This window comes from Emydura macquarii, unplaced genomic scaffold (assembly GCF_026122565.2).
Source record: "Emydura macquarii macquarii isolate MOO-44397 ecotype Brisbane River unplaced genomic scaffold, CSIRO-AGI_Emac_v2 contig_295, whole genome shotgun sequence".
Taxonomy (NCBI): domain Eukaryota; kingdom Metazoa; phylum Chordata; order Testudines; family Chelidae; genus Emydura; species Emydura macquarii.
In genome coordinates, this window is record NW_027130432.1 from 12,250,741 (window position 1) to 12,264,516 (window position 13,776).

At 46.8% G+C, this 13,776-nt stretch overlaps 1 protein-coding gene across 1 annotated transcript; it reads right to left on the reverse strand.

Moving 5' to 3' along the window:
* Positions 1-2,003: 2,003 nt before the first annotated feature.
* On the reverse strand, positions 2,004-13,368 carry LOC137155953 (uromodulin-like). The gene is made up of 9 exons (XM_067552432.1): positions 13,323-13,368; positions 11,629-11,695; positions 10,827-10,994; positions 10,002-10,207; positions 7,534-7,691; positions 6,235-6,480; positions 4,777-4,936; positions 3,798-3,942; positions 2,004-2,142 (listed from the first exon to the last, which is right to left on the reverse strand). The coding sequence occupies exons 1-9, from the start codon at positions 13,323-13,325 to the stop codon at positions 2,051-2,053; spliced, it is 1,245 nt and encodes a 414-aa protein (XP_067408533.1). The 5' UTR covers positions 13,326-13,368; the 3' UTR covers positions 2,004-2,050.
* Positions 13,369-13,776: the final 408 nt, after the last annotated feature.

Genomic DNA, 13,776 nt, shown 5'->3' on the forward strand with positions numbered 1-13,776 from the left:
AGATTAGGACTCGAGCCAGCCAGCAACTGCAGAGCTTTCAAGTTTCACACCTGTCCTGTAGAGCTTACAGTCACTCCAGGGCCATGGACAGAGGGCAACTGGGCTACAGCACATAGTCAGATAAGAGGAGTCCATCCCACCTTTTGCAGGAGACTCTCTCCTTAAGTATTAATGGGCACAAGTTGGTTCCTAGGAACTGTTTCCATTTAGCAGATTCCCCTCAAAGATCAGTAGAATGGTGCACACATCTCTCCAGGATGCAGAGGCTTGACTAGCTAACTTATTCCCTTCTCCCCCGCCTCCCTAGAGATGAAAAAGCTGCTCTCCCATTCACCAGTGCATTCAACATGGTGCAGTTGAGCCCCCTCCAGCAAAACTCCTGTATAGATGTGCTGTGTGTACAACTGAGGATTTTTGAATAAATAAGTGACTTCATACACCAGGCAGAATAATATTATTCCCTCCTGAGGCCACCAGGAACCCTCCAAGATGTGACACTGAGCAACAGCAGAAGTCTGGTCTGTGGGCAGCAGATCTCCTTCTGTATGCTCTCCTACTTACTCCTCTGCATGGAGCGTTGCATTGGTTGCCAGATCTGCACTGTTCCTGTAGAAGGGCAGGGTTTAAAGTAGGAACAAATGTCACTGCGGTGGCTGCTTTTACAACACCCGTGCTCTTAGCACAACACACCTCACTCACCACCTATGTACAGAATATCCTTCTACACGGCATTAACATTGCTTGAACTATTTGGGGGGTAGTGAGGAATGTTACATTATCCAGACTTAGCCAGGAAGAGGTTTTTAAACCTAGTGTATAGTGAGATACAAGCCAGAGCTCACAATTCCTGTATGGGAGGCTCTGCACTTGTGCTAATTTGCCCATGCAAATTGGCAATAGTTGGTTTCCATGCACAGCTATGGAACGGCACCCTTTTACAAAAACATCTGCTCTCCCTTAAGTAGAGCGGAGTAGTTACATTGCTCCCACTAGCCACCCATAGGAACCCTGAGAAAGGAACCACTTACAGGTATATAGTTCAGAAGATTTATGCACCATGCCCATACTGGCAGAGACTTCACTACACTTACCCCAACCTCTGAGTTCACTAGGAATCATTAAACCAGCTATAAAGCTTGCTCCGGAGAGATTTGGCTTATATAGCAACACCTCCAAATAGGGAAAGATCATGGACTGCATCACTCCTGGTTTGTTTTTTTTTTTTTTTTTTTTTTTAAAAAACAAAGCTCTTGTGCATCAATGTATGCGCCCCTGCAGTGAATATAGCCTGCTGTGCATTCAGATGGACAACCAACTAGATACTGGAATCAAGAGGGTTTGTGCCAGAACAGAGCAGGTCAGCACTGATTGGCTGGGAGAGGAAGCCAGCACCAGAGGCTGTTAAAGCAGCAATCTCTGCTGGAGAATTTAGATACAAGTCAGTAATTTCTTCGTTTTGGTTCCCACGGACACAGTCACATTATTCTTCTCTTAAGTGTTTCCAGTCAGCATGTGCCTTTGGGAACCAACACTAGCACCTCACTATTTCAGTCATTAACCAGAATAGCGCATCGCTGTCCACATTAAGACAAACACTCCCAGGGACAGGAGTGGGGAAGGATTGCCAGAGGCACAGAGGGGAGTAAAGCACCCAACTCAGTTGCTGTTTTGGGCACTGAGCACCACACTGGCCTTGGAAAAATCTCCCCCGCTATCCAGTTTCCTAGCTGACAGCTCCAGTATCTGTCAACAGTCTTTGTTTCCATAGAGTTGCTAAACTTTGTAAATCCAGCCCAGCGCTTGCGCATGGAGGCTTGGACGTTGTAGGATAAGTCAGGAAATTCTGCTCCATTTCAGCAGCTATAGGTACAAGATAATCTAAGCAGCAGAGAGACTCAAGTGGCTTAACCATTTGAGTTTGAGCACCATACTAGCTTCCCTCATCTGAGCAAGTAGCCTGTTCTTACAGAGAAGTCTTTTTAAAGAAGCAGACGGACACCCTCTCTTTGCAACTGGCAGGTGTATTTAGAAATTGTGCTCTTTGCATTGCTCATTTCTTCATGGCTTTAGCTACTGCAAGCAGAACGAAGAGGCCAGCCACGCTCAGCATTACCAGGGCTCCAGGAATCCACAGGTGTGGCCCTAAAAAGAGAGCATGGTTACATTTCTGGCTTTCCCCTGGTGCACTTCACTAAAGTGCACAGTAGCTCTTGGAAGATGGAGTCACGCCTTATGACATGCAAGAGCCATCGTGGCTGCTGATCCGTACACCAGTGAGCATGATACACCGCATGCAGCGAAGACACACCCAGTGCATCAGACCTGTGTACATCAGCAGTCTCTCAGAACTCGGGCTTCCATTTTTCAGGGTTTATTTCAGCAATTTGAGTTTTATGGAGATGGCCCCCAAATGGGAGTTTTCGGGGTACTTTGTGTATATAGAATAGTAGAATATATTCAGTACTTGTTATATCTGTAGGAGAGTAAAGAGTTAAAAACTGGACAAGTGGTCAGGCCTAAGTTACAGTGAACAGGGTCAAGGCACAGGCAAACCTTGTTTCTGCTAATTGGCATGCATTCTAGTTAGAGTCTTATCTCTTTTCCTTCCTTCCTTCCTTCCTGGCCATCTGCACAGGGGATGAGAGTGAGGCTAACTATTGCCACTCCTGCACAAGGCCTTTGGTGGGAAGAAAGCATTATCTTCCTTCTCCCCCTGGCATACCTTTACTTCAAAGAATGTTAGTGTAAAATGTATAGGTTTTAAGGTGATGTGCCTGACCTCTGTATGGTAATCCTGTAAACAACAAACAGGGGTGGGTAGAATTGTATTCATTATGTAGTTGTTAATATTCATTTTATAGGTGTCAATGTAACCAAATACATTTACATACTGTTATGGATAGAAGAATTGTAAAGTAACCCCCTCGTTGCTCACTTGTGGCGTCGAGGTGGAATGAGCAGGCAATAAAGGGTTCTGTCTCCCCAATCCACCCCAGGGACAACCTGTTTGGTTATTTCTAACAATATTGTAGTGAGTAATCTTTATAATGTTCACCAGTGCACATTACTGAAGTAATGTTTGAAATGCTAAAGCACACATGGGAACCTTTGGGGTGGATCTGCAGGGTCTACACAGACCAATTCATGCACATTGTTTTAGAAGTCATATCCCCATAATCTGCATTATTGCTCCGTGTAGACAAGCTCTTAGGTACAAGTCACCATTTCCAGTTTTTCTTGGATTGACACGGATTATGTTTTTTGGATCTGGATGTTTTATTGGTGCTTGTCAGTTAAAACTGAAGAACAGAAGCCCTGATCTTAATCGGACCCTCACATTTAGGGTTAGATTCTCTGGAGAGCCAGCACCCATCGTTGGGACTTGATTTTCAAAACCCCTCAGGATACCGAGCACCAAACTCTTGAAAAACCTGGCCCTTGATCACTCCCTCTTTAGATTCTATAGGCTTCCTGCCACCAGTTCCCCTCCGCCAAGCAGTTCCCTGGTCTTCCAAGTGACCCTGTGCTATGGCAGACACCTGGCCTAGGAGGAAGCAGATTCAATGGGGGCAGACTAGGCTCACTATACACATTCTACATCTTGAGACTTCTAGCTGCTGCAGAATACAACACAGGAGCAGAGAGATGTTTGAGTCTGAAAGATCCTGAACTTCCACTTTGCAGGGCAGAGATCACAGCAGCCTTCTTGAGTGGCTATATGTAACAGAGGACAAGTGTGACTGGACCATTCCTACTCAACTGGCTTTGTACAGTTATCTAGGAAGGGACATACGTACCCCAAAGGTCCTGCAGTTTTGTCCCTGAATCAGCATTCCGTGCTCCAGAAAATGGAGAGGCCAGGAGATGGATGGGTCCATAAGAGACAATCTTCTTGTAATCATCCTCAAGTGCTCTCTTGCTCTTCGACTTCCTGGGACATTGCTGTATCAAAACAGAGGGAAGGAAGCTAGGACACAAGGGCAGGATGGCACTCTTGCCTTTTCTCCTTTCGTGCAGTGAAGGAAGAGCCCTTCCTCTGGATATCAAGCCCACCTTACTGGCAGTGAAAAGCCTCCACTTCCATGGTTCCAGGAACCTTCTACAAGCTACAGGAGGAGATGTTTGCGGTTTGTTTATCCATCAGCCAGCAAGACCAACAAATTGGATGGAACCAGCTATCATTAAAGGGGTGGTTAAAGTAAAAGCCCTCCATAATGTAATCTTGGAGCTAGGTGGGAAACCAGAAGAGGCCCTCCATAACTGGGCAGTTAACCCATAAGAGGGAGCAATGCTTTGCTCTGTTCTTTCTGGAAGCCAGGAGAACCAGAGATACTGAAAGAAATGGGGAAGATCTAAGGCCCAGTGCAGATTGTCAGCTCTTTGGGGGCAGAGACAATCTTTTTTGTCTGTGTTGGTAGCACAGTGGGGTCCTGGCCTGTGACTAGAGCAGCTAGGCCATGCAGATAAATAGACAGTAATAAGAGACCTTAATGGGGTCCCACATTTTGCAAGTCATGGGGCACAAGAGTCTTCATGCACTGGTCCAGCTACCTGATTTACAGACCCAAAAAGGGATGCAAGTCTTAAAGAGAGCAGGTCCAATGGATCCTTATTAATTTTTAATGCAAGTGGCCCGTAGCCAGCAGTTAACTGAATCCAGTGTAGGGTAAGAGCAGAGCCCTCTGCCTCAGATAAAGAGGCTCAGGGGAGGAGGGTCTTGGATGAGTCCAGTTTAGAGGCAGTACTAGCAGTGTGGGGGTGGGAAGACAACCTCACCTTAGCACAGGGCTCGGGGCCATCGGGGAGACACAGGCGGACTCGGCAGTGCAGGAACACCTCTGAGTAGTTGATGAACTGGAACATTTGGAAGCTGAACTTTGCCATGGTGCTGTTTCCAATAGCATTGATATATGTCACTGTCTCATCACGGGGACACCTGGAGTGGGAGAGGAGGGGAGGAAGCCCAAGAGCTGGGTCAGCCTGGTGATTTTTACATCACAACATGCCAGCAGTCCCAGTGCAGCGCAGTTTCTCTTTCGGTGGAGAAGGCGTTGCACTGGCAAGGTTTTGCTTTATGCGGTAGGGTTCAAATGTAGATGCCAGATGCAGTTTCAGGTAGAGGTGGATGATTTTTGGGGGGAGGGCAGATGTCCGTATTTGATGAAAAATGGCTTTGACAAAAATGAAGATTTGTTTCCAATTAAAAAATGTTAGTGCCTGTTTCTCTTCTTCCCTCCCCGCACCACCCATTTCCTTCCCCTTCCCCATCCACTGAAAAGTGGTGGGAAATGAGACAGAATTTGCACTCACCCCACCCCACAAGGCTAGAGGCACTCCAGGGCTTAGGCTGCCTTTTGAAATGCGGTCCTATGAAGAGCTGTGCAGAGTTAAGACAGACCCACCTCTGCCAGACTTTGCAGTGGTGTTTGTACCACCCTTGCCACAACAGAGTCCTGGTCCATGGGGGGGCTCAATCACTACCACAATACAAATAAGGAAGCCACTTGGGACAATTCACACAACACTGCTTTAAAAAACAAGGCAGGTTGCTTTTATTGCATGAACGCCAGAGCGCACTAGAGTAGTGGCCAAGTGTTCCATGCTACAGTCCTACCAGTCAGTGGAATATTACTCAGAGGTGCTGGAGTGGGGTAAGAGATTGAGGGAACAAGCACTTTCTTCCACAGGACTGAAAGACAGCACATGCTCAGGAGATAAGCCAACTTTTTTCTTGTAGGACCATCTCCCAGTCACTTTAGGTTCTGAGCATCGTAAGAGAAGCGACTGATCTATCTTCCTTCCCTGCCAGCAAGAAGCAATTCTTTTTGGGGGGCAGGTTTTTTTTTTTAAATGTATATAAAAAAGGATGTGTGGGAGTAAGGGTGCCAAAGAGATGGGTTTTGCACTTAGCTCAGTGCACTGCATGGTTAATGGTCATTTTCATTTTCTCTGCCGGTCAGTTGCAAAGCGCCATTCCAAGCTGACTGTCTTCCCACAGAGCAGACCCAGCTGAATGGAAGAGGTGGCGTGGCTTTTGTGATCATAGCCAGCAGGTGAAGGCTTGACAGCTCGTTGTTCCTATGGAGTGGTTATGGCAACTTCGACTTGGACTCCTCCCCTCCCAGAGATCCCTAGCCTCAGGGCCAGTAAAGCACAGGGCTTTTCCCCCAGGCTCACCATGGTGAGGAGATGTGGAGAAGAGCCTGGGGAAAGCTAGAAAGCCACCACTCTTACCCCTTCACAACAAGCTGGTGCTGCACATCATGGCTGGGGTCCGCTGATGGGGTGGCCCAGCAGTCCTCGACGCTCAGCAGGAAGTACCGCACCTGGCTCTGCCCTTCCAGCTGCAGCAGGATGTAGAGGACCTCTGAAAGCAGGAGGGCAGGGGGCTGCTGCCGGTAGGGCTGCAGGTAAGCAGAGGTCTCATACAAGGCCATGGTCACGTTGAACTCTCCCTCTTTGACCACAAACGTCACCAGCCTAGGAGGAGATTGGGGAGACCAGGCCCAGACTTAGAGAAAGGCAGCATGGAGGAGGCCACCAAACATCTAGTGGGGCCAGTGCTGGCAGACAGATTTCCCCCTCTCCCCCACACGTGCCACCAGCTCCCACCCACATAGAAGCCCTTCTGTTGCCCTCCTTACAGCCAAGGCCCCACCACCAACCTTTAGCAAGGGTCATGCAGTTTGTTAATCGACTACCTGCCCAAATGCACCTGGAATGAGAACAGAAAGAACTGCCTCCGTGTCCCTTCCGCACCAGGGATCCATGGGTAGAGCAGCATCCATTGGGGCTGCTCCGCTAGGGTATCAGACAGTGGCATCTGAGAGGACTGTACCCAAGATGTCTCCATCTGCAGTCTCCCAGGAGGGCTCTCCCCTACACACACTAAGGGGAGTTAGTTAGGGACACTTTCCTTTCTCCCCTCCCCCCAGCTCACTTTGCAAACCACAAGCTAATTGGTTTGCAGGGGATGGTTAGATAGAAAGGCAGGAATCCCACATCACACCTCTGTTAGAGTCTCAATGCCATGCACTACTGAAAGCGCAGGCCACCTTCAGGAAAGTGGTCCAGCCCAGAGCCTTTGGACAGCTGGCTGTGAGGTTTTTCCTTCACACCGCAGGAGGCAGGAAGGCTGCTCCCAGCCAGTCCAAGCCATGTATTTAGGGCTACTTCTGTGAGAAGTGAAGGCAAGGGATCTTGATAGGACATTGCTCTCAAAGCTCACCAGCACCTCCCGATGGCCTGGCAAATCTGCAGCTCACTGAGCTATTTCTACAGCTGCTTTCCATCCTTTAGTGGCTTTTAAATATTATGGGTCTATTTTTAGGAGCAGTGTGTGCATTGCACCTATGTCAGCTTCAGCTGGAACTGTGAGCATTCAGTCTCACCAGGGGATCAGGCCCTATACATCCAGCTTCACCAGGGAGACTCAGCCACCTGTGGGGTGGAGGGAGGCTGCATAACTTGGGCCAGGCCAGGGTAGGGAGGGAAATGCCTGTCAACAGGAAAAGAGGAAGGCAGACAACTCACGTGTCGATGGCGGTAAGGGAGAAGGGCAGCTGGACCACGCGCTCATAGGAATAGATGCAGGAGAAGTGCACTTGCACAAGACTGCTTCTGCTGATCACGCCCTTGGCCTCCCTGTCCGATTCGATCATGTTGGCATAAGACACGTGAGACCTGTTTTGCTGAAACGGGCCAGAAAGAGTATTCAAGTCATATCTTCATGCCAGGCACATGCATTTTTGCACTCAGCATGGCTCGCCCATCCTGCCTGCAGCAAGGGGATCCCATCAGAGCTCGCTCAGCAGCTAGACGGCATTGCCTATTCCCTGAGGCTTCCACACAAAGCCTGCTGCCCATGAGCTGATGGGCAAAGAGGCACAAGTTTTCAAGAGTGGCCAGCTGTTTTGGGGGCCAGCTGGAGATACTTGATCATCCACAGCTCCCATTGATTTGGGCTAGAGCTTTGGCTGCTCATCACCTCTGAAGAGGCAGGTCTCAAGGTCGGCGTCTAATTTTTGTGTGCCTCTCGAGATCTAGGCCATGAAATGGCCATGAACAAAGCATCTGTTCCCCATTAAGGGAGAGCTCTATTAAGACACCACTGTGTGTAGCAGAATGCTACTAGCATGTCTGGGGGATTAGCATGTAGCACCAAATCAGATCTACATGTTGCACACAGACCTGCAGCTAATCCTCATCCCAGCTTTGGCAGAGTATAGAACCCAGGACCTTAGGCTTCAGAAAGAGCCTTCTACATCTTGACATTAGCTGGCAAGAGGAAGGCTTTTATTCTAGAGGTCCAGCCACCAGAATGTGACCCAGTACTGCTAGGGGATGGGAAGTTGGGAGCGATCGCAATAACTGGGGCCAAGCAGCCACTTTTAATCGTTAACCTCACTGATGAACAGTAGACAAAGGTTCATGAATAGTCAATGGATGTGTTACATAAAACTGGCTAAGAAAAGATGTGAGATGGAGACAAAGTCGGATTTAATTTCAACAGAAATGTCTGCTGACGACATTCAAGGACCGTTCAGATTAATGACTAGCAAAGAGGAGTAGAGGATTGGAAAGCAAATAAAATTGGTGTGTCTGAAATTAGGCCTAATTGGTGAACAAAATAATGAGGATGGATTATTACATCACCTCCTGTTTGGGCCCCTTAAAAGAAGTTTTGGGGAAAACAAAACAAGAACCTTTCTTTACCAACAATGCAGCTGCAGCGGAAGGATTGTTGACATGACACTAGACCTTGATACTCCAGTAGGGACACGACAATCTTTGCAGCTCCAGCAAGGACCCCCAACCTGATACATGTGAGATTCTGCTTCATCGTCCCCTTTCTTGTATGCTCCTTTCAGCCACCTGTCTTCCGCCCGGCAAATCTACATCTGTAGTCCTACCCAGCACCAGCCAGCTCTGCCACTGGCAGACTTGGCAGCCCAAAGCATCTGCCTCTGACTGATCAGCCACCCTGTAATCTGAGAACACCAGCAAAAGCTGTATTTCCCCCATCTTTTTTTAATCTTCTCTTCTCCCTTTGTCTGGTATAAAGCAGGAAAGCAACTATCATTCCTGTTTAGAATTGAAGAACTAACCCTTTCTTCCCCACCAAGGACTATTTGGCTCAATAAGAGGTTTTAACCCATATTCTGTCTCCAAAAAGGGACTTTGCTAGGTTTTGGTTTGATTGATTGTTTATGGAAAACAATTTCCATTTTAATGCTCTTGAATTCATTTTTCTTCTCTTCTATTTCAAACAATAAAATTTCTAATCTTTGGTATATGCAAAGAATATGGTCCCAGGATGTTCGAGACAAGGTCGGAGAGGCCATATCTTTTATTGGACCTACGTCTGTTATGAGAGAGACAAGCTCTTGAGCTACACAGGTCTGAAAAAGAGTTCTGTATAAACGTGAAAGCATGTCTCTCATCAGCAGATTTTGGTCCAGTAAAAGATATTACCACCCCCACTTTGTCTCTAATAACTTTTGGCATGAATATTATAGTGTTTGCCATGGTCCTAAGCAGGCTGAGGTGTCTGTATATTAAACCCTGGACCTTAGTTAAAACCTGTTGACCTTTGGATAGTGTTTAGGTTATATCAATGCCTTTAGCCCGTTTATTCCATCTAAATTAATACAATAGGTGCTGGAAAGCCAGTTACTTTCAGTTGGGAAACAGAAACTCAACTTCCATACTCTATTGAAGTAGCCAAGAACTACACCCTCAGCCCCAACCAACAACTCAGTGGAAGTCCAAGAAGAATCATCGACTATGTTAGATGGGGCACGCTAGCCAGCTTACCAGATCTCTGAGATGACTTCCATTTAGAATTTGGAGTTAGGTACTAATGTTACTAGGCAGAGATAAAACAGGAAGAGCATAAATGTCCAGAACCTCTTCACCACTGCATCCAACCTCAGAATGGCTTTTCCCGTACTAGATTCTAATCAGAGGTACACTGCAGAGCCTCCTAGCCAAGCCCTTACCTGAACCACTGACCCGCACAGGGTATGATTCTCGCTAGTGAGAGTGGCTGCAAAGAAGATTGCTCTGTCTTCCTCCATTTCAGCGACCTGGCAAGCACTGTTCTTCAAGTGAACATGGGTCAATGGGATTTTCAACGCTTCAAACACTTCCTTTCTCACCATCATCTTCATGTGATCTTCTTCACAGTGCAGCTTCAGCACCACATCTGGGGAATAGCAATAAGGAAGAGGCCTGAAGGAGCCCTAGGTCAGCTACAGTACGACCCAGCATCAGTATACTGAGAAAGTCCATTTCATCACTGGCCAGGAATGACGTTCAGAGGCCTGCAAAGGGCGCTGGGTAGAAGAGATTGAGAACCCACATGAATCCAGTAGGAGCCTGGATCTCTCTAGTTGTTGGAAACATCTTACAGTGTCTAAGTCTACTGCTGCCTCCATAGACCAGAGTAGCATGGGAAGGGTTAGAGACCCATCCTCCCTATCTCCAGACCTGGCAGATCCCCACTGCTCTCATGAAAAGGAAGGAGTCCACCTACCCCACTCATTGTGCAAGCATACACTCAAACAGAAGTCCCATCATAGGCCTGTCCCTTTTTGCATGAGAGATCAGCTGTCTCCAACAACATCCCCAGGCCACCCCACAGAGTTGTTCATAGTTCAGCAAATCCTTTCCTCATTGCAACTTATAAAGGCACTCACAAGGGCGCAAAGAGGGGGAAGTCTCCCCTTCACATGTGTCAGGGCCCATAAGTGGATTGAGTAGAGCCCATTACTGATAGAATGGACGCATTTACCCAACCACTCCCAACATAGCCCCAGTCCTACCTTGACAGAAAGTCCCAGTGAAGCCAGCCTTGCAGGTGCAGTTCAGTTTCTCCTCAACGACCTGGCAGACTCCCTGGTGCTTACATGGGTTTGGAAAGCAGGATCTCGGGCTTCTCTTGGGACGGAGGGCAGCATCTTGCATTCTGCCCTGGGGCTTTTTCAGATCAGCTACAGCAGAGGGAGCATGCATATGTATATGAACAATTGGATATAGTGGAGCAAGCTACAGTAAACCCGTCTCTAAGTCTGAGTCAGTGCTCAGCTCAGTCAGGAGGGGAACCCTTCTTTAGAAGGGAAAGAATTGCTCGTTTAAATACACTGTTTAGGTTCCAAGAGAACCTTGATACGAAGGGCTGAACTACTTTGGGACATGAGATCTGAAAGATCAATAGTCCCTCTTGGTAGACACCAAAGGGGAATTGTAAGAGTCTGCCCTTCGCCTTGTTAGGGCTGAGGACATTAGCGTCCAAATCTCAGTGTGATGAGTGGCTGCTCTCAACTGTTACAGGAGATGCAGAACCTTCATCTCTGGCTTGGCAGATAAAAAGCTTCCTGTTGACAAGATGATGGAAAGATGCCACTTCTGGCCCCAAAGCTTAATGTCATAGCTGTATTTTTTTGGTGTTCTTCCACCCACCCTCCAGCTACCCAAATCCCTTCTGCTCTTGGGAGAAGCTACCAGTGCTGATCCTGCTCTGAATAAGTAGCTTGAACACATCATCAGATGCTGGTCAGGATTTCACCCCTCTTGTCCTCTTTATTTACTGTCCTGTGTGGCATAAGGATTAATAAAGAGACTCACTATTGTAGCTCTCACTGCCAGCCAGCCAGAGAGCAGAGATCAGCAGCAGGCATGTCACAGTCACTTCCTGAAAAACAAACAGACCCTAGCTTATTTTGATTTCTAACATACTCATTTGTAGTCTCTGGAAATGCTTAACAGCCATTTAAAAAGCTTTCCTGTAGCAGTAGAATGTGCAGAGCCATTTAACCTGTCTAGAAAACAGATAATATTGACTTTGAAGTTCACTCAGTCAGAATACTCAGCCTTTCACTGCAAGCAAAGTTTTCCTGGGTTTTTGAAAGAGTCTCGGACCCTGACCATCAGTACTACTAACTCTAATTTCAGATCTTCTCGTCTTCCCTGTACCCAGATGTGTTTTCTATTGTTATTTTGCCTATCAGCAGCTACCTGAAGGGTCTGAGCTAGCAAAACCTTACTCATCAGGCAGCGTACAAAATGCACGGCCAGATTTTGTCCTGTATTAAAGCAGCTTAGAGCTTAGCCAATAGGGCTACTTCACTGGTCTTGAGGTATCAGGCCCCCCAAGTTAGAGGATATGCAAACAAAAATAAACCCAGACACGTGACTATACTCCAGTACTAACAGCTGAGCACTTGCCCTGAAATTACACAATAGAGGCACCAGTGCAAACACACAGAAGGGGAAGGAAAGAGTTGTCCCATCTCAGGGAGTTCATTTTCCACTTTAGAGAGGACTTCTAAATAAAGCAGTAAGTTAAAAGAGGAACACCATCTTCCCATGGATCCTTTTACATACCTAGACTAAGAGAGGATGTGGGTTTGTAGGGAACTTAAATAGATCTCACAAACAAACAAAGTACAAGAAGTCAGGCTGTCATCTGGTCCTCAAATCTTATATTCCCAGCTGTTAAGCCAGGCATCAGTGTTATGCTTTTAAAATAGACAGCCTTTCCTGATGTTATAAGTGTAACGGTTTGACAAACAAGATCTTGTTAGGAGACAATGTGGACTAGCAGCTAGAACTTCAGTCTCACTCCATTGCCCTGCCCTTTCTGCAGTAATTAATCTTAGGTACAATGTAGGTATAAGTAGTTACCATCCTGACTCGGGAGCATTTTACACCTGTTTTGTCCTACTGCTAATGACTGCACAAGGCTAAAAATCTGGAGAAGTAGGTTTTACTGTCCTCTCTGCCACCAACTCATTAGGAGACTTTGGACAAGTCACTTGATGTCTGTGTTTCACTTTCCATTGTTACAACTCTAGAAGATCAATGGAAGACATGCTGTAAAGAAGCACTGTTATTAGTGCAGGACTCCTAGAGCACCAAGGGAGGCCAATCATCATAGAGGCTAAAAGAACTAGTAGTAAACAACTGCACTTCTTGGATCTGACTCCTCCACTACCTTGCATCTTGTGTAGCCATTTATACCTCAGCAAAATGGTGTCAAATACTATAGTTCTGGTGGGATGGCATTTGACGCTTACTTTACCTAAGGCTAAAGGAGCAGGAGACTGAGGAATCAGGATCCTCTATCTGAAGGGAAAATATGGATACACAATAAGATATTTAGGAAACCCTACTAATTGCTTTCATGAGACAAGAGAAAGACAGTTCTACCCTCTTGTAAGTTACAACCTAGGAGAAATCTACAACTTCAGCAGCAATCACAAATAGACCCCTACAATCCCTGTTTAAAGTTGAGATTTCATTAGTTTTTCTCTACTCACCATTACCAAACCAGCATAACCTCACTCCCCACAGCTGCCCACATTTCCCTTTACCCGCCTGTGCTCTTTATATCATCTTCCAACAGCTGATTCTTCCCCTCCCCTCACACTTTCCCAATGATTGTATCAGTGCCAATTCAACATTCTGTAATTGCTGCAATGAAGGAAAGGGCTCACTAAACTCCCACTGCCCTGCACAGCTTCCCTGTTAGAGCCCTAGTCATAAGCACTGACACAACTCATGGCTCTGGTGGCTCACTAATTAAGAGAAATTTTTGCATTCCCCCACACACCCTTTTTTGTCAAAAATAGTTACTTTCTGGTGTGGTTGCTCTTCACACAACAATAAGAATATGAAGATGCCATCCCACACAGACACGGCTGGGTTGCAAGCCAGGCCTAGTTACACACAGCTTTCATTTAAAAAAAATCTTTCTAGTCCTCATGGTTGTGA